This window comes from Eptatretus burgeri, chromosome 6, assembly GCF_056783735.1.
Source record: "Eptatretus burgeri isolate ZD-2024b chromosome 6, Ebu_testis_v1, whole genome shotgun sequence".
Lineage (NCBI taxonomy): Eukaryota > Metazoa > Chordata > Myxini > Myxiniformes > Myxinidae > Eptatretus > Eptatretus burgeri.
Genome location: NC_140966.1, coordinates 91,030,882 through 91,049,829, shown reverse-complemented (window position 1 = coordinate 91,049,829; position 18,948 = coordinate 91,030,882). Strand labels below are relative to the sequence as shown.

The following is an 18,948-nucleotide window of genomic DNA, read 5'->3' as shown; positions in this document are numbered from 1 at the left end:
GGGAGCAGCCTGTTCAGTGTTCAGCTCTCCAACTGGAGGTTGCAGAGTCTGAGGCAGCGCCCGTAAGGCTGTTGTAGAATCCTCTTCATCAATATCTGTGATCGTGAGACGAGTTCGTGTTCCTTGTCTTCTTTACACAAATACGCAAAGCGAGTGGACAAACTCTTTTTGCCGACATAACATATGGTCCGTGGAATAGATAAATGTCGCTTCTAGTATTTGGAGGTGCATTATACTTCGTCCTCTATACTCATTATCTTGAATGCATCCACTTTATACTGTTCAGCACAGTTTGCATTCTCAAACAAACGCTGTCCAAGAGCAGATGCACACGATGTTGGGATTGATGCTGGGATCTTCCTGCAAGATCTTCCTGCAAGCTGTGTTCACATACCAATAGTGTTTTTCCTGATGGACAAAGGGACATGCTGTTTGATTCTGTCGGTCAGAGTCTGGGTAGTTCTGCCTCCATACCGGAACTTGAACTAATAAATAATATTGCTAACTTTTGAGGCAGGCAAAACATCCTTCCTAACTGCAGGAATCAGACGTCGAAAGGTGAAAATCACTTTTGGCTGAACAGCCAGATGTGTGTTTGAGACATCTTTTGATTTGTCCCTCATATCTTTGCAACATTTTCCCTTTCCAAGGAATCTTGATGTTGACCGGGAACTTTTCAGGACCCTTCTTTCATTCATCTATAGCAGTGAGGAATTTGTGCGTCAACCTCCTGATTTACTCAGGATATCCATTCTCACTGAGGATGCCGGCAATATTGTGAATCTCTGTATGAAGCCTGGAGTTGGAACATATCCTCTTAAGGCCCAGTCACACCTTGACATTTTAGCCAGCGATGGCAACGTATTAAAATTTATGTAAAACGCTGGCTTACGTTGAACTTTTGATGTTTTTTTTTTTTTTTAATTCGGACGTATTCATAGCGACTTGGTCTTGTGTATAACGGACACAGAACGTTTCGTTGTGTTATAGCTAACTTGTACCAACGAATGCTGAACCTGTTGTCGGGCTACACAACCTATACACGTCGCTTACACTTACACACGTCGACAAAGGCTACTTGTAAGCTACTCATAAGTCGAAGCACGTCGCGGTAATGTCTTTTTTACGCGAAACTTATTTCTAACTTATGTTTGACGTGCTTTGAACCAATTATTTACGTAGTCCCAACACACATTGACGTATGTAGACGTATTCCAATGATGTCTTCCGGTCGACAAAAAAAAAATAAATGAACGTGTTTCTAACTTACAACTGCCATATAAAGACGTGTTCCCAGCGATTTTGGGAATTGGTATATAAAAATGGTGTTCATAAAAGGGGACCCCAACAGTGTTTTTGAGTCGATGTCCATGTCAGCAGTAACAGTATCAGTATCAGTATTAGTATTAGTAGTAGTTTGTTCATGTTGGCAGTAGTAGGTGAGTGTGAGGGGTAGGGTGTGGGTTATGATGGATCCTCTTTGCGTCCACGGGTAGGAGACATCTTTGCACCATTGTTCGAAGTTCTTCGTGGCTAATTTTTATGGGGCTTTTTCAACAATGAGCTATGGCTTGTTTTTACGATTTAGGTCTATTCATAACGGGTTGGACAAATGCACAATGAACTAATAATGTGCATAGAGCGCTTCGATAAATTATAGATACGGTATACCAACGAATAATTATCGTGTAGCCGGCGTTCACAAACTATGCCCAACGATAGCCTAACTTATCCATATCGTGCGGCAGTTTATCTTTGCCGGTGACGTAGGGTTTGCTATTCATTGGCTGCCACTCAACGATTTAAATGGCTGCATCTCCACTATTGAAAGTGGATGCTTGCGCTCAACAATTGGATTTGTTTTTACACTCAACGACTTTTAAACGGTACCACTCAGCTATTTTCATTGTTTACAATGAACGATTTAAATTGCTGTCACTCGCCTTTGTTTTTTGACGCTGGGGTTTGGAAATTTGAAGCGTTTCTTCTAAACGTGATAAAACGCTCAAACTCGACTATTTTAAATAGACGCTGCCGATGGACAATTGGAATCATAGCCAAGCTAGACATCGAAGTGTGAACATCCTCCTCATGCCGAAGAAAATTTTGAAGAATGCTGCAAATAAGTGTTCTGGCCGTGGACGCTGACGCAAGGACGATCCATTATACCAACGTCTTTCAGCCTATGAGTAACTTAAAAGTAACGTCTGTCGACATGTGGCAATGATCGCGTAACGTGCCAACAACACGTTAATCATAGGTTAGAAATAAGTTTCGGGTACGCTAAACATTACCTCGGCGTGTCTCAACTTATGATTAACTTACAAGTAGCATGTGTTGATGTCTGTCAATGATCGCAGACCGTGCATACAACTTGTGGCCAGAGTAGCGGAACGTGTGAGTCGTACGCCGGCATACGTCGTGAAATTTCAAGCATGCAAAAATTTGAGGACAACCGAAAAGTACAACGTTTAAAGCCAGCGTACAACGACGTATGGCAGTGTTTTTCAGCGTGCTCTCAATGTTATCAAAACTTACCCATAACGTATTCAACGTGTGCCAGCGTTTTAGAAAAAAAATTCAGAAATCGGCATACGTTGGCTAAAACGTCAAGGTGTGACTGGGCCTTTAGCTCGACTCACGAATACATTGATTAATCCAATCTTGTATCTCGTTGAACTAAGAGTCCCATCGAGTATACCAGCCGGTGAAAGTGGGATTTCTGTAGATGGACGTAGTAAATGAAGATGCAGATCTCTCTACGAGGACATCCAGAAAGGTCCAATTCCGTTGTGAACTTGAGGGCAGGATGAAGAGTATTCAATTGATTCAAGAAGCAGTCACAACCTTCATGAGATTCAAAGTCAAAATATCTCATCTTCATATCTGTAGTACACTATGGGGGATTGAGTTTCCTGCAACTTGATCAGCTTATGCAGTTCTTGATGGCCAACAAAAATGTTTGCTAACATTGGGCCCAAAGGAGAGCCCATGTCCACTCCATCAATTTGGACGAACATCATGTTATTAAAGCTAAACTCGACATCTCTTGTCGCCATGTTCATCAATTCGACGAAGACAGATTCAGAAATGGGCAGATGCTCAAGTTCCAAGTGATACAGCAAATGTGCCCATATATCGATGGTCTCTGTCAAAGGGATGTTTGTAAACAGGCTATTAATGTCAAAAGAACACATTACATTTTCCAAACCAGTGGGACACGTCAGCATCAGCAAAAGTGAAAGAATCTTTGATGACAAACCTGGAGATCGACTTGAGCGCTGGTTGCAGTAACTCTCCTAGCCATTCCGCTCGCTAATGCTGGGCAGAGCATTGACCATGGACAGAATTGGTCTCAGTGGAACATTTCTGCTTGTGAACCTTCGGTCGACCATTCATTCTTGGACGAAGAGAGCCTACCGGCTTGATCCTCTTGTAATATTCCCTCGACAGTTCACCACGTTTATGCAGTTGGAGCAATCTCTTACCGATTTCATTCTCCAAGTGTGACGTATGGTTATGTGTATCCACGCTTCCCAGCTGTTGAAACCTGGACTGGTCCTGCAGGATAACGAACATTTTGTTCACGTCATCCACCTGGTTTAAAATAACCACACCAGAGCCTTTGTCAGGTTTACAGATGTGGAATTCAGGGCTTCTTCTTAAATTCTTCATGGCAGTAGTGCATTTCCTTTGTAAATAGAAGTCAGGTCATTGGGGGTTCCACAGTAGGCATCTGCCAGATCATAAAGTCCAGTCTTCATCGCTTGATCTGCTTCAATGGAGACTGCATAATGTTGTTTCCATTGAACATTATGCAATTCTAGTATTCGAAGCCAAACACACAGAATGTATAACAAGAGGAGCAAGAGAGGGAAGTACAAGACATTGGGGAACAGAGACATTAGGAGATCTGTGAAAGCGAGAGGGATGGGATGGCGTAAACAAGATGGACACCACAGGGATTTTCAGGAAGGAAAGCAGGGAATTTGAAGGAGGTGGATTAATGGGTAGAAAAGGTTATGGTTTTGGATGGGAGAAGATAAGAGATGGTGGTGAACAGCTGTTTTGAAGAGTGGGACTGGAGAGTGTGTGGGAGTTTCTCCCAAAGGTGGGGAATATAGAAGAATGAAGGTGAGCAGTGATTTTTGATTTTGGTAGTTTTACCAGAAGGGGGTTGCTGGTGGACCTTGAACGTCAACGGGTGGTGATGGCACGTGATGGGCAGTTTGGGTCATGCAGATGGGATGGTTGTTGGTTGTTAGATGGCTTGTTGGAAGGTTCATTGGATGTAAAACCAAACTAAAGACGTCACAACACACACATTTAATCCTCCCGCAAAACAAAAGGATGGGGTCCTCACTGCACACTTACTTGGCGGCATAACTAACTTTGGGACCTGAATGTTGAGTGCGTATGGTTTCCAGATTTGTAACAATATATGTATATACTCGTAGTAATGCCCGGCGTTGCTCGGGCTTTCTTGCAAATTTCCTGAATAGCGGTTAGGGTTAGCTGTTAGGGTTAGTGTTAGGGTAGCTAACCCTAACACTAACCCAAACCCTAACCCTAACCCTAACAGCTTGGTGTAGCGGAGGTAAACAGCGCCTGGGGCAAAGTGGAAACTTGCGTCCCCCGTAGGCCTTAAACTTGAGTGGATTTGAATGGAAAATCCCATAAGGGATATCGATTTTTCGAATATCGGAAGTGTTCTGGAAAAAAATTTATAGCCAATGACCTAAGTTGGACCAAAAGCCATAATCCTACCGAATTTGAATGGAATCCGTTGGAGTTTGTGAAAATGCATCAAAACAAATTTTGAGGGGCCTCTTAAGGAAGACAATAATATCATTACTATATATGCCAAATCTTGTTTCATTTCATGCAGTAACAAAAATCTGATGGTGGAACAAAGAAAGGGGCGTGCCGAAATATTAATATATAATATATATATATATATATATATATATATATATATATATATATATATATATATATATATATATATATATATATATATATATATATATATATATATATGTATATATATATATATATATGTATATATATATATATATATATATATATGGTTAGCGCAGGTTAAAAAATGTGCAATGGTCCAATAGCCATTACATATTGATATGACGTACACATTGACACATGGTAATTTTTCAAAGTATTCCCACATGGGGCTTGTTTTTGTTGTCCCCCCCCCCCCATGATGAGAATAAGTGGTGATTTTACATCCAACTTCAACTTGTATTAAAAGTAATTTTGTTTTAAAGTGAGATCTATCATTGAACGCTGTTCCGGTATGGTCATACTGGTGTTGCTTTCATACCGGCATCGCAGATCATCGACTCAGCACGGGTTTAAAAGCGTGCCCGAATTGTATAAAATAATGACTAATTGGCAATTGCTTTAAAACCAGCCACGAGCACAAAGAAGAACGTGATTGATTGTACGGGTGCTCGGATACTGAGGTTTAAAAGTTAACACATACTGCACTCACTTCCTGGTATGTTGTGATGTCATACATTCCACTGTTCCAGTGTTCCGGTTACATGTTTAGCAGAGACGTGGAGTGCATCAAAGCCTTTTAAATCGTGTACGGTATTTAAAGAATGGAAGCATCTTCAATTTGTTGGTCATATACCGGTTAAAAAAAAAATTGTTTATTTTTATTTTCTCGGTGTACCGGTCTATTCAGAATTCCAATTACGGTATATCGATATGAAAAATGGCATCGATATTTCACCGGACCCTACGAGTGAGGCATGCTTATACGTTGTCAGCAATATTGAACCATGCGTGCTTATCCGTCTGAGGTCTGAGGTCTCACCTCAGTGAGCACAAGGCAGCACTTATTTTCGGATATTTTCATTTCTGGATGCTTTCCGCCGGTTCTGTGATTGTTCCCCCCCCCCCGCACCCGCCCAGTGTATCGGCTTCAATGTCTGTCAGCATGTGAAATTACCTTATTTCCCCACTGTCCCTGGCCGCTCACCTGCATATATATTTTTCATTCATTTATTTCCATTTATTTATATTTTCATTTATGGATGCTTTCCAATGGTTGTGTGTCCCCCCCTCCCCCTTCCTGGGGCGTATCGGCTTCACTGCCCATCGACACACAAAATTTCAGCTTTCTACGTCACCCTGAAGGTACCAAACATTAATATCAGTCTTCACCCTCGGAGTTTGAAGCATTTATTAACCTCCGCCATCAAAGATCGGAGGTTACTGTTTTCACCCCTTTGTGTTTGTTTGTTTGTTTGTTTGTTTGTGAACAGTATTACGGAAAAACTCCTTGCCGGATTTCGACGAAACTTGGTGGGGGATTAGGTATGGTCCAAGGATCATGCAATTCGATTTTGGACTTGGTCCAAAATCCAATATGGCCGCTATGGCGACCATTTTGAAAAAATATTTGAATTTTTTTTTTTTTGCATTTCTACATGTTTTAAGTGATTTCCAACCCCCCCCCCAAAAAAAAATTGTTTGAGAAAGAAACATTTTTTTTCAACTTTTTTTTTTTCAACAAAATTTCGATTTTTTTTCTTTTTTTTTTTGCATTTCTACATGTTATAAGTGATTTCCAACAATAAACATGCCAAAATTATAATTGCAGCTGATTTTGGAACTTCAGATGGATATACCCACATGAAATCAATTTCTGTCTCAAGGAATCCAGTTATGACGAATGAATTGAGTATGTAAAAGGGAAAGTTGCAAACTATAACTCTGTGAGCACTGTTGACGTCAAATTGAATGAATAGGATATCAGGTTCACTTGAGTGACCTAGCAGTATTGGCGACTGAGGTTTTGCACTCTACCGAGTGCTCCCCCTCAAGTTCATTCATGCAGCCATCCTATCCAAACAGCTCGGTCCTCTTTCTGATCTCATACATGGATCAGAGCCTTTTTCTACTCAAACCAGTAGGGGTAGGGTGAGATGGTGAGACATCTGGCAACAATCAACTACTGTGAGGCTGAACGACAGAAGATGAGAAGAACTGCAGCATGGCCAGCTTTGTAAGGAAGGAAGAAGGGCACCCGAGTCCTTTTTCACGGTCAATGAGAGGTCAGCCAATGAGAAGAGGTTGAAAGCAACTTTCCGATGGGGAGTAGGGTAAGGGCGGAGGGAAACAAGGGCACATTAATCTAAACATGCATTCCATTGATGACATAATAGGTTTCTCAGAGCGTACAGAGTTGACAGACCACAGGCAGGCGGCGAGGCGCCGTCCACAGGCAGGCAGTGACCACCCTCTACAGAAATTGTAATACCCTCTGCCACCACCATCAGTTCACGCTACATCGTCCACATTTACAAATTGAATTTACGCCCCCATTTGAGGCTATGACCACATAGCCTATGTTACCCCCCCCCTCCCCACACACACACAAAGTTGTATTTGTACCTTAAAATATTTGGCCGTGCATAGAACACATACAAACAGATTGTTGCCTTTTATACATGTAGATTATTCTCCACGTTTGTGATTATAAAATGCACCGTCCAGGGGGTGCTGTCGAGGATTTTAGGTGCGGAGACTGCTCTTGCACCAATGAATACTTCTTTCTCCATTTGCAGCACAAAATGGAATATTTTTTTGGAAACGGAAAATCACTGCCTTTTATTAAACCATGAGAGAAGGTGGCCATTGACAATATAGGCTGAGAGGTTGGACAGCAAGACGAGGTGCCAGACTCAAATGCTCGAATATATGTCCAGAGAGACGGTCCTGATTTCATATATACAGGGTGTCCCTAAAAAAATGACATCATTTGAAACTTGAATATCTAAGTAACTCCATGTCCCAGGCAAACGAAAGTAAATCGACTTCATGTTGAACAATAAAAGATTTATTTATCAAAATTCGAACAAGAGATTCAGAGGGATGCAGATTTTATAACCGTTTTCTCAAAACTTCACAAATGTTCAATATGCGCACCGCCTGTGACACGACACACGTCAAGTCGGTGGTCCAGCTCCTTTTCGTAACATTCTCCAGCGCCTCAGTGATTCTCCACTCAAGTTCCTCTCGGCTTGTCGGAAGAGGGCTGATATAGACCAGTCCTTTCACATAGCCCCATATAAAAAAATCACAAGGTGTCAAGTCAGGTAAACGTGGTGGCCATTTCAACAGCACATTGTCATTATCACTGGCATGCCCAATCCATCTTCCTGGTAGATTCTCATTGAGATAAGAATTAAACATTCAACTTACTTAGTTTTTACACATTTTGTTAAAATTTGAGCGAGAATTAGCTATGTTATTAGACTACGAAATGATGTCATTTGGGGGGGGGCTATGTGAAAGGGTGGGGGCTATACTGCTTTTACTTTGGGGGGGGCTATATTCTAATATACACCCTGTATATTAGAATGAGGGCCTCCACCTGTTGGGAGAGTAAAAGCAGTATGTCCAGGGTGGAGTTTCTGTATCTGACAATGAACTGATGGTCTGGGGAAAAGGTCAACTGTGCTGATGGATTCCATGACCTTGCTGATGATTTATGTCAGCTGTTTGGTGTAGTTAATGGTATTTTTTGTTCCATGTTTGTCTATTGCAGTGATGTTTGCTGATTTCCAAGTGGATGAAAGGTGACATAGAGCAAATGGTAGGATGACCAGAGTAGAAAGAGTGGCAAAGCAGGTTATTATGCTGTCTGGGCTTGATGCAGAATTTTTAGTTGACTTGCCAGAAAACTCTAATTTCTTAGGTGAGAAAGAAAGTGTCTTGGAGCAGTTGAATGTCGGGTAGATGCAGTGATTTAGGTATTTACGATGTCGGATTTGGAAGCAAATACATCAATATAATTAAGGCACTTGGCTTTCCCATGAGCAGTCAGCTGTGTTGCCATTTGAATTGAGGGGCCGGGTGGAAGAGGAGCATACACCAGAGACGGGCTTGATAAGACACCACCACATATTTGTAGGAGGAGATAGGTTTGAAAGTTCGACCTTGATGTTGACCAGATGTTGCTTTCTAGTTCTTCTGAGAATAGACACACCTGTTGCAGGCTTTGTGGAATGATTTGAGGCTCAAAGTCGACAGTAATAGCTTGCATAGCTATTCAAACTGTTTGTTTGGGATCCCAGCGGATGCTGTCACTTATCTGGTAACCGATGATGAATACTGGTTCCACCATTTGAATCCTGAATCCAAATTAGGATTAATGCAAAGGGAGCACAGGGGATCAACACCACCCAATAACTTTTGTACAAAACCCTCAACTGGCAGGATCATGGTCTTAAGTTTTTCTCTGATGCCAAGGAAATCCTACTGATTGAAGACCTGATTTACAAAGCTCTAATTTGGGAGAAGTGTGCTAGTATCATGAAAATATTGTGACAAGTAGTAAAAGCACAAATGCTGAGGGATGTTGACCAAGGTGTGCACCTGTGTGCAAGGTAATATTGTGCATAATCATATTTGTGAATATAGTTTTGAGTATATGGATCATCCCCTTTTACAGGCCAAACCTCACGCCCCCAAAACCCCCCTCCCTTACTTCTTTTGACATTGGAAGTTCCACCTGTGTGCCCTCTAATTCAATGACTATGCAGAGATGATGTCTGAAGGAGCAATCTAAAAATACCTATTTTACTGGAAAAGAGTTTGAAGGGCAAATTGATTGACCTTTCTTACCCCCCCTGCCCCCCCCCACCACCATTTAACTGTTCCAAAGCCTTCCTTATCTTTCTACATTATTATGTTTTATCTTTCTTCCTCCACCCACCTTTGTACCTCTGCCACTGAAGGAGGTTATGTTTTCACCCCTTCCTGTCTGCTTGCTTGATTGTTTGTTAATTTTCGGATTTTGGCAATTATGTTGGTCGGTTGTGTGTGTCATTCTGTCTGTCTGTCCTTTGTTTGTGTGTTTGTTTACCCTGTAGCAGCCACAACGTTTCAGCGATCATGACCAAACGGTACAGATGTCGGCCATGGTCCAACTTAGACACTTGTCGTTTTTGGTGAATCTCGGTCAAAGGTCAAGGTCACCGAAAAACTGAAATTCTTATTTTCACAATAACGTCCGCTAAAATGGTCGTATCGACTTCAAACCAAATCCAAAGTGTGCATCTTCCAATTCTGCATCCAATCTTATGTCTCATTGGGGTGTCACACCAACACCCTTCTTAGCAGTCGGGGGTCGAATGTCAAGGGGGTCAGTTCAAAAATTTGAAATTGCGCTAAAAGTGCCATTTCAAGTCCGATTGACTTCCAAGTTATGATCATGACCAAACTAAGTGCTATAACTCATTAAACATTAGCACTATCGACTTATAAGAACCAAATTGATTTCCAGGGTTTTGTTTTTTCAGAGATCATGGAGATATGACAAAGTTATTCCGGCAATTCCTTGCTCAACGAGCAATTTCATAACTTGACAATCTACGATTTTGTCAAGTATGTTGGTTGGTTCAGTTTGTGAGTTGTTTTGTTTGTTTGTTTGTGTGTACATCTCGCTCTACAGGTCGCATTTCGAGTCGGAATGTCATGGAACTTCACCAATGGACTTATTAGCCACCATAATAGAACCCTATAACTTTTGGCATGTCAAGGTCAGGAAAAATTCCTGAAATCGCGAAAATCCGTATCTTTTAGCATGGGCCGATTTTTTTTTCAAAAATTCATGTCTCCGCCAAATCTTAACGGATTCCTTTCAAATTTGAAACACGGACGGAGGAGGGGAGTATCTTTGACTGGATGAATTTCGTCAAGTCCTGGCCCTATGGGCCATTTTTATTTGTGTTTGTCTGTGTGCAGGATGTCTCAAAAAGTTGTGGACAGGTTCGGTGTGTGAAAGGAAGAACTGATTAGATTTTGGTGAAGATCTGAATCCGGATCCAGATCATGATTTTTAAAGTGGTTCTTCACCATTGAGAGATGGGGCCAAAAATGATATATAGCATGATATCTCAAAAGGATGTGGACGGATTCGGACAAAATTTGGTGGACAGCTTGGGTGTGTGGCAAGGAAGAATTGATTCGATTTTGGTGAAGATCAGGATCTGGAAACAAGAATTATTTAATTTTCAAAGTGATTCTTCAACATTGAGAGTTCGGGCTTAAACCATATAGGACTGTATAGCATGATATTTCAAAAATGTATTGGGCCGGATATGTTCTCATGGATCAGGCATGACGTGGTGGAGGTATGTGCTCTACAGAGTGCCCTTCCAGTTAATCTTTGTTCCATTTATTAACCAGTTTTCCCCTTCTGGCTGTATTTTAGCTTGTATACAGTTTGTTCACCCCATGTTTCTTCCTCCTGCTCCCCTTGCCCTCATTCTTCGCCTCACCCATTCTTCCTCCATGTGTTCCTCAGTTACGTCCCGATTGGCTCTGGTTTTTGTGTTGTCGCTATTCCATGAGCCTCAACTTGGTGTACAAAAAATAAAACTGCATTAAATTTGAGGAGCACCATGTTGAAAAATAAGTGTCTTGGACTTTCTCATTCCAGTAGATGTTTGAATGACCTTTGTAACATTGTGATCAAGACTTGCCTGCTTTGTAAATCGACATGCGAGGATGTGCAAATTCTTTCCCATAACCAGGAGTTCACATAACTGACACTCAGGTAATCACGCGAGGTAAAACAACAAACACACTCAATGCATACTTCAAAGATGGTCCGACACCTCAAAAGTGTACTTGCACAGCCAGAGACTTTTGGTGGAAGGTTTTCTCAGCTTGTGTAGGTAAGATTCTTCCGTGATAATTCTGATAAATTGATATACTGTAATGTGATTTCAAAATTTAAGTGCACAAAATTAAGTTTAAAATTACATTATAATTTTTTTATTTTTAATATTATTGCTTGTAAGATTAAAAAAACAAAAAGATCGAAGGAGAGCGCCTGAACAAAGAGAGGAAGAGGAGGTTCATTAGCATCTGGAACAAAAAATGAGCGGCTTGCTAGTGTCTCGTCTGGAGCAGACGTTCTGAGAAAGCGCTTGGGGAAAGCAGACAAGCATGCTCGAAGCTGACTTTTTTTTTCTTTCTTCTTTTTTTTTTTCTCATGAGTACCAAACTATTTCTGCTGGTACTTATTGGAGAACCAAATGAAAAAAAAAATGTGTGAACCCCTGCCTATAATAGTATATAAACTGGCCAAGTTCGAGCTTTTTTTTTTTTTTTTTTTCCTCTACTATTTCATTCTTCTTTCCACTTGCATTAATTTCCTTTCCCTCATGAAATGAATTCCCTTTTCCACCTTTGCTCTCCATCCCTCGCCAGTGCAATTTGTCATGAAATGTCAATGCCATTGGATGATTGTCAGATGGCTTTTTTTTCTTTTCTTTTTTTTTTTTTAAATTATCATTTTTTAAACTGTCATGAACAGTGATTTGGCAACAACTAAAGTGAAATTGTTTGTTCTGTGTCCAGCTGCTTTAATTCACATATTTGATTGCAGGCATGACTAATGGGACCGCGAAACCCTTGATCAGATCAAAATATCCAAGAGTTATGTTGAAGCGACTGCGCATTCCTAAAGGTAATTCCATGTCTGTCAGAATTATAATTGTGATGAGGGCTTAATGATTTTAAAAGTCCAGTATTTTGCTAGAATGCTGACATTGCCTTGCTCAATCCATTGGGAAAATACTGAATGATTAATAATGTACAATAATCTTATTATAATGAATAGATGCCATCCAGGAATTGGGCGTTCGTTAAAAATAAAATAAAAATAAAAAAAATACATTGGAGCTCACTTCCTCCATCCAAAGGGACTGGACAAGCACAACACCACTGTGACATCTACCATGACACAGAGTTTACCAGCACAGGACCATTTTCTGCACAAGATCTCACGAAGCAGTACACAGTTCAAAATAAAAGTCCGTGTATGCAGCATCATGATGTTGCAAGGTAAACAGACCACCGCTACACAGGAGAATGATAAGCGTAATATACAGCACGGATCACTTTTAACCATACCCATTAACTCCCTAAACTACAGACTATGCTGCACACTTAAATAATATATGTTCGTGCAGGTAACATTATCATGCTGATAAGATGTAGCTTGTAAAGGTGCACCTGATCGTTGCACATCTTTGGAAGAGTTTGTATGCCATGAAGACTGGATTAATGAAGATTGCATTAATCTGCCATGAAGACGAAAAGACTGGATTAACTAGAGAGTTCATAAAAGACCTTATCCCACGCAGTCTTGAGAAAAAAGGACATGGGCAGGGGGTGTACAAACAGCAAATTTCATTGGTCGAGATGATATAAAATGGCGTAATATGTTGTCCAAGTACTGTTAAACGAAAAGGTTGTGAAAGTACCAAAAAGGAGGTTTGTGTTCTACAGTATTCAGGTGTATTATAATTATATTGTAATAAAGATTTTGAAGGTTGTAGAAAAAATTTGGAAGTTTACCACCGTTTAATGCAGTGTTTTTGAGGGAGAAGAGAAGAAGGGACATATACACTTTTCTTCAAACAATACAAGCAAACATAACCTGTCACTTTGCTTTAGGGGGTATTAAGGCGGTGGTGGGGGGCTGTGGCGAGCAGGGGGGAGGAAAAAAAGGGGAAGGGGGGGGCGGGGAGTGACGCCGAACTTGGCTCCGTCGATATTGTGTTTTTGTTGTTTTTTTTTTCCCCTCTATCGATATACTGTAGGGGCCATACTGGTGTATACCGATATGTTGATATTATTTAAAAGTTATTCTAATTTTTTTACGCAGGTTTCAAAAATACGCAATGGTCCAATGGCCCGTTACGTATTCATATACTGTATAACATACACATCATTGACGCAAGGTAATTTTTCAAAGGATTCCCACACGGGGCTCCCCCCCCCCCCCCATGATGACGACGTCTATTTTACTTTCAGGTTGTTGTATTAAAAAAATAAAAATGTTTTAAAGCGAGATCAGTATTGGTAATCAAAACAGGTCGGAATCCATTGCCATCGCTGTACCAGTATGACAATCACGGAACGCTGTACCCCTATCTTTTATACCGGTATCGCTATCGCAGATCACTGACTCTGCACAGCATTTCTAAAGCACATTCTTCATACAAAGAATAACCAATTGGCAGTTGCTTTAAAACAAGTGATGAGGGCAAAGAGAAATGCAATTGCTTGTCTGGTGTTCAGATGCTGAGGGTTAAAAGTTAAAACAAACTGTACTTCCTTCTTGTTGCATCTTGACATCATAATGTTTCACTATTCCTGTTCCATTTTTGCTGAGATGCCAAGTGCATCAAAGCTGTTAAAATCATTTACGGTATTTAAAGATTGTAAACACCTTTCTTTGATTTGTTCATATCGCCTTTATAACAGTATCGCTTTCATACTGTTATTGCTATTGCAGATGACTGACTCGGCACAGGATTTTTAAAGTACACCCGATTCATATAAGATTATAACCAATTGGCAATTGCTTTAAAACCAGCCACGAGGGAAAAGAAAAATGTGATTGCTTGCATGGGTGCTCGGATGCTGAAGGTGAAACTTCCTGTTACGTCTTGACGTGATAGTTTCACTGTTCCTGTTCCATATTTAGCCCATATGCCGAGTGCATTAAAGCTTTAAAAAATCGTGTATGGTATTTCAGGATTGTAAAGACGTTTCTTTGATTTGTTGGTGATGTACCCTTTTTTTTTTTGTTTTTTTTGTTTTGTTTTTTTTTGTTTTCCGGTATACTAGTATATCGATATATCGCTGGACCCAATGCCTCACCAAATGTCTACACACTGGGAGTGAGGAGGTTTTGGGGGGGGGGGTGGAAGGGAAGGCAGCATGAGATGGTGCGGGGTTGGGGGGGAAGCATGAGGGGAAGGGAAGGCAACATGAGGGAGGGGAAAGAATGGGGAGAAAATGCACCCAAACAGCAGTATTTTCTTTATAACTGCCGGATTATATCCAAAACCTGGATGGAGCATTTAAAACCCACACTATCTACCTGGCAAAGGCCTGCATGCATGCATGCATGCTCACACATACAGCAACCTTTGCACCCCTCTGGTGGACTCACTCCGACTCGGATTTGTGCAGCTACACTCTGGGGAAGCCATTTTAAATTCAAAACATTCGTATCTCCCATGGCATTGGGATCTCCCACGATGAAGCTGAGTCTATGGGTCTCTCCCTCTCTCACCGCAGGCAAGTCGGTGGTCTATCTGTCTTCCACCGTCTCCTCTCCGGCCTCGCCTCCCACGCTCTGTCTGTGATCTGCCCCCCTCATATTTCCTCAGGGTGCTCAAGGCCCACTAGCAACCCCCTTCTGGTGAAAATACCAACATCACGAATCACTGCTCTCCTTCACACTTTCATACCTCTTTTTCCCACCTCTGGAACAAACTCCCACACTCTCTTCAATCCCACTCTTCCCTCCAGGTCTTCAAAACGGCTGTTCATCACCATCTCTATTCTTCCCCCATCCAAAACCATGATCTTTTCTATCCCTGTTAATCCACCCCATACCCACCTCCTGCAAATTCCCTGCTTTTCTTCCTCAAAGTCCTGAGGTGTCCTTATTGTTTACCCCATGTACCCCGCCCCTTCCCTCTCCCTTTCACAGATCTCCTAATGTATCTCTTCCCCACTGTTTTGTGCTTCCTTCTCCCACCCACCTTGTCTCCTGCTCACCTTGTTATACGTTCTGTGTATTAGCTCTTATACGACCCTTGACCATGTATCCAGAAATAAAACAACGAAACCATCATGTGTTCCTCCAGCCTCCTTGTGGTCCATGCTAACCATGCACGCTCACCAGCAATATACTTATCCTTTCACTCGCGTACGTGTCGTTGTGCACGGATTTTGCGGCTCAACTTTCCCCACACCTGCATTACACGGTGTGTCCTGTGTGGCTTTGGCACCGCAGCATGTCCGCTCCCCATGTGCTGAAGCACCTGGTACGTGAGATGACCACGTAACCTCCACCACGGTTCCGCACACCACATGCCCGGGTGCAAGCTTGGTCAGCCCACTCGTGAAAGCCACGCATTGCACACATAACCAAGCCTGCAGTCACACACACACACACACACACACACACACACACACACACACACACACACACACACACACACACACACACACACACACACACACACACACACACACACACACACACACACACACACACACACACACACACACATACACATACACATACACATACACATACACATATACACATATACACACATACACACATACACACATACACACATACACACATACACACTACCGCAGAGAGTCCCTTTCCAATCCAAATTTACCCATTTGTGTGCTATCTACATACTTCTTTGTGCTTGCAGCAACTGCTGACTGCACCTCCCGATAGGGCCAAACTGCATACGTAATACCGCTATCGATTGTAGGGCACTCACCAAGTGGTTTAAGCATTCAGGGAAACCGTTGATTAGGAACAGCAGGGTTGGCAAACGATTAGCGATCGGTCATACTAAACACCATCCGGAGATGCTTCGAATGTCAAACAACGTCCGAGTTGGACGAATGAACACAATTTTTAATTTTTATTTTTTTGAAGCAGTTGGAACTTCTGCTCAGGTCAATTCCGCAGTTTATATTTTGAATTTTGGCTCAGGAAAAGAGATTCTCGAGCTTATCGCATATGCGGAAACTAAATAAAGGCATGAATACTAGTGCCTCTGGGCACTTATCAGTGATTTTTAGGTATGTAGCAATATCAGTCACCGACCTGTTCTAAGGCAAGACCTTTTTGAGCTGAGCGGACAAAATAGCTGGTCAAGACCCCCGAGCTGAGCGAACTGAACACAGGTTGACCAAATGCTGCCTGTATTTCTGGTTTTACCATAAATTATTCTTAAAAGGGGTGTTAAAATTTACCCAAACACCCAGTTTTCATTCATGCACTCCTTTGGCGTTCCATTTGCATACATGCAAAGTTTTGGGCTGCTAGGTTTCATGGCTTTGAAGTTATGTAGTCAATTACAATGCTTTACAACAGATTTTATATCCCTATATTATTTAAAAGCAAACCCATAAGAAATGCGGATGGAATTTGTGAACAGAGCACCAATCCCATTATGAAAAAAAAACTTGTTTCAGCATGATTAATACAGAACAGCAATGCTTTGCGATAGTCATGTGATCCAGAGAGCTTTCTATGATCTTGTATGTCCATAAATTGTTGGTGTAGCATGTTGTAAACATTTAACAAGATGGGATAAATTATTTTACTTCCACACGAACTCTAGTTCATACTATTCTTGCCATAATCTAGCTACGGATCCTTCCACCTTTTCCACAGAAGTGTTGTTGAATTTTGTTTTCAAATCGTTCCCAAGCACTATCTTTTTTCCAGGATATTGTGATCTCCCTGACCCCCTGTCTCCCTCACCTCTTTACCTTTTTGGGTGGTCGCCAGACTACCCTTAGTCTCGGGTTTTCCATCTGTATGTCTGTCTGTCTGTTTGTATGTCATGGACAGCTCTGGAGGCCAGAGGAGTCAACCGATTTTGATGAAACTTGACTGGTCGGTTTATATCAGGATCTAGTTGTATGCTTTTGAGCACCGTTGCTATGGACGCCACTGTTGCCTAGGAACGGGACTTTGAAATTTTTGAAAAAAATCCGAAACATTTTTTCCGAAAATCAAAAATCGGCTTCCACTCTTTTATGCGCACTATAATCAACCTCTTTGTCAAAAAATTTCAGCCCGATCCGTAAAAAACTGTATGACTAGTATGCAATTATATTACTATATGCTTTCACCCCAACGTTCGCGTTGGGATTCCCGAACGTAGAGTTAGGGAATCGAACACAAATTATGAATGGACAGTTGCTCATCATGTTCCTATATGGAACAACGAACGGCAAAAATGCCATCTGATGTGTTCTCTTATCTACATATTTCAAATTCGCCTTAGTCTAGCGACCACCCATGTCGTTATTTACTTTTTGTGTACAAAATCTAGGCTCATGGAAGAGCGAGGTAACATGAGGATAAAAAGGCAATGCATTGACAATGGGGCAACAGGTGTACACAAACAAAGTGGTAAATGAAAAGGAGAGAGAACGAGGGGGGAGAGGAGAAAGGGAAAGAGAAACCTGCAAGGAAGAGGGTTTGGTTCAGTCTAGTTAATTGTGGTTGGAAATTTTGCAGGTAGGGATGGAGGATGACACGAGATGGTGATGCACAGCTTACTTTAAGTCATGGAGGGGAAAATGGGATTGAGAAGTCTGGAAGGAAGATCCACAAACTTGGAGAATATAAGAGCAAGGGAAGAAAAGAAAAACGGAGCAATCGTCCAAAAGAGCCAGGGAGTAGCTATGTGTGTTTGCACATTAAGTGAAGAGAGAAAATTCCTCTTTATAACGCTCTTCTGTCTGCATCAACGGAAAAATATGACCACAAATTTTCTCAAGCAAATGTTGACAGAAGGCACAAAATGTCACAGCATACCTGTCAACATTTGGTCGAGAAAATCCATCCTTGATGCATATATTTTTAAACTGATCCAAATAATTTGACAAATTTATCATCCAAAAACATCCTGCTCAGTTGTGTGTCATAAATATTTCACAAAATACATTCACAGCTGAGCCAAAACGGAAATGAAATAAACTCTGAACAAATAACAATGGCATTTGAATCTGGTCGAGCTCCCATCGAAACACCCATGGATTGGGGAACATTTTGTATCCTTGTGAAGTCAGATCTTATGGCATCACATTTTCTTGTGTTCAGCAGAGGAAATCAAAAATGGTGATTGAAGCAGGAATTGACAATTGTATGTACTAGTACGTGCGTGGCCATACGTGCAAAAAACAAACAAAAAAAACTTTCAAACAGTGAGCCAGAAACAACAACCACACAGGCCGTTCCTTCGCTCTCGCATGCCCGTACGAGCATGGCCCGGAAGTTCGCATATCGCAGTTATGATTATTCGCAAATCGCAGTTATGATTATTCGCA

General features: G+C 41.4%; 1 protein-coding gene across 1 annotated transcript in view; it reads left to right on the top strand.

Moving 5' to 3' along the window:
* LOC147025316 (uncharacterized) overlaps positions 1 to 18,948 on the top strand; it is a 71,576-nt gene that overhangs the window by 30,992 nt on the left and 21,636 nt on the right. Inside the window, exon 4 of the mRNA XM_085886176.1 lies at positions 12,434 to 12,514. Coding sequence (XP_085742302.1) covers positions 12,434 to 12,514 — 81 coding nt within the window. The remainder of the gene's footprint in view (positions 1 to 12,433; positions 12,515 to 18,948) is intronic.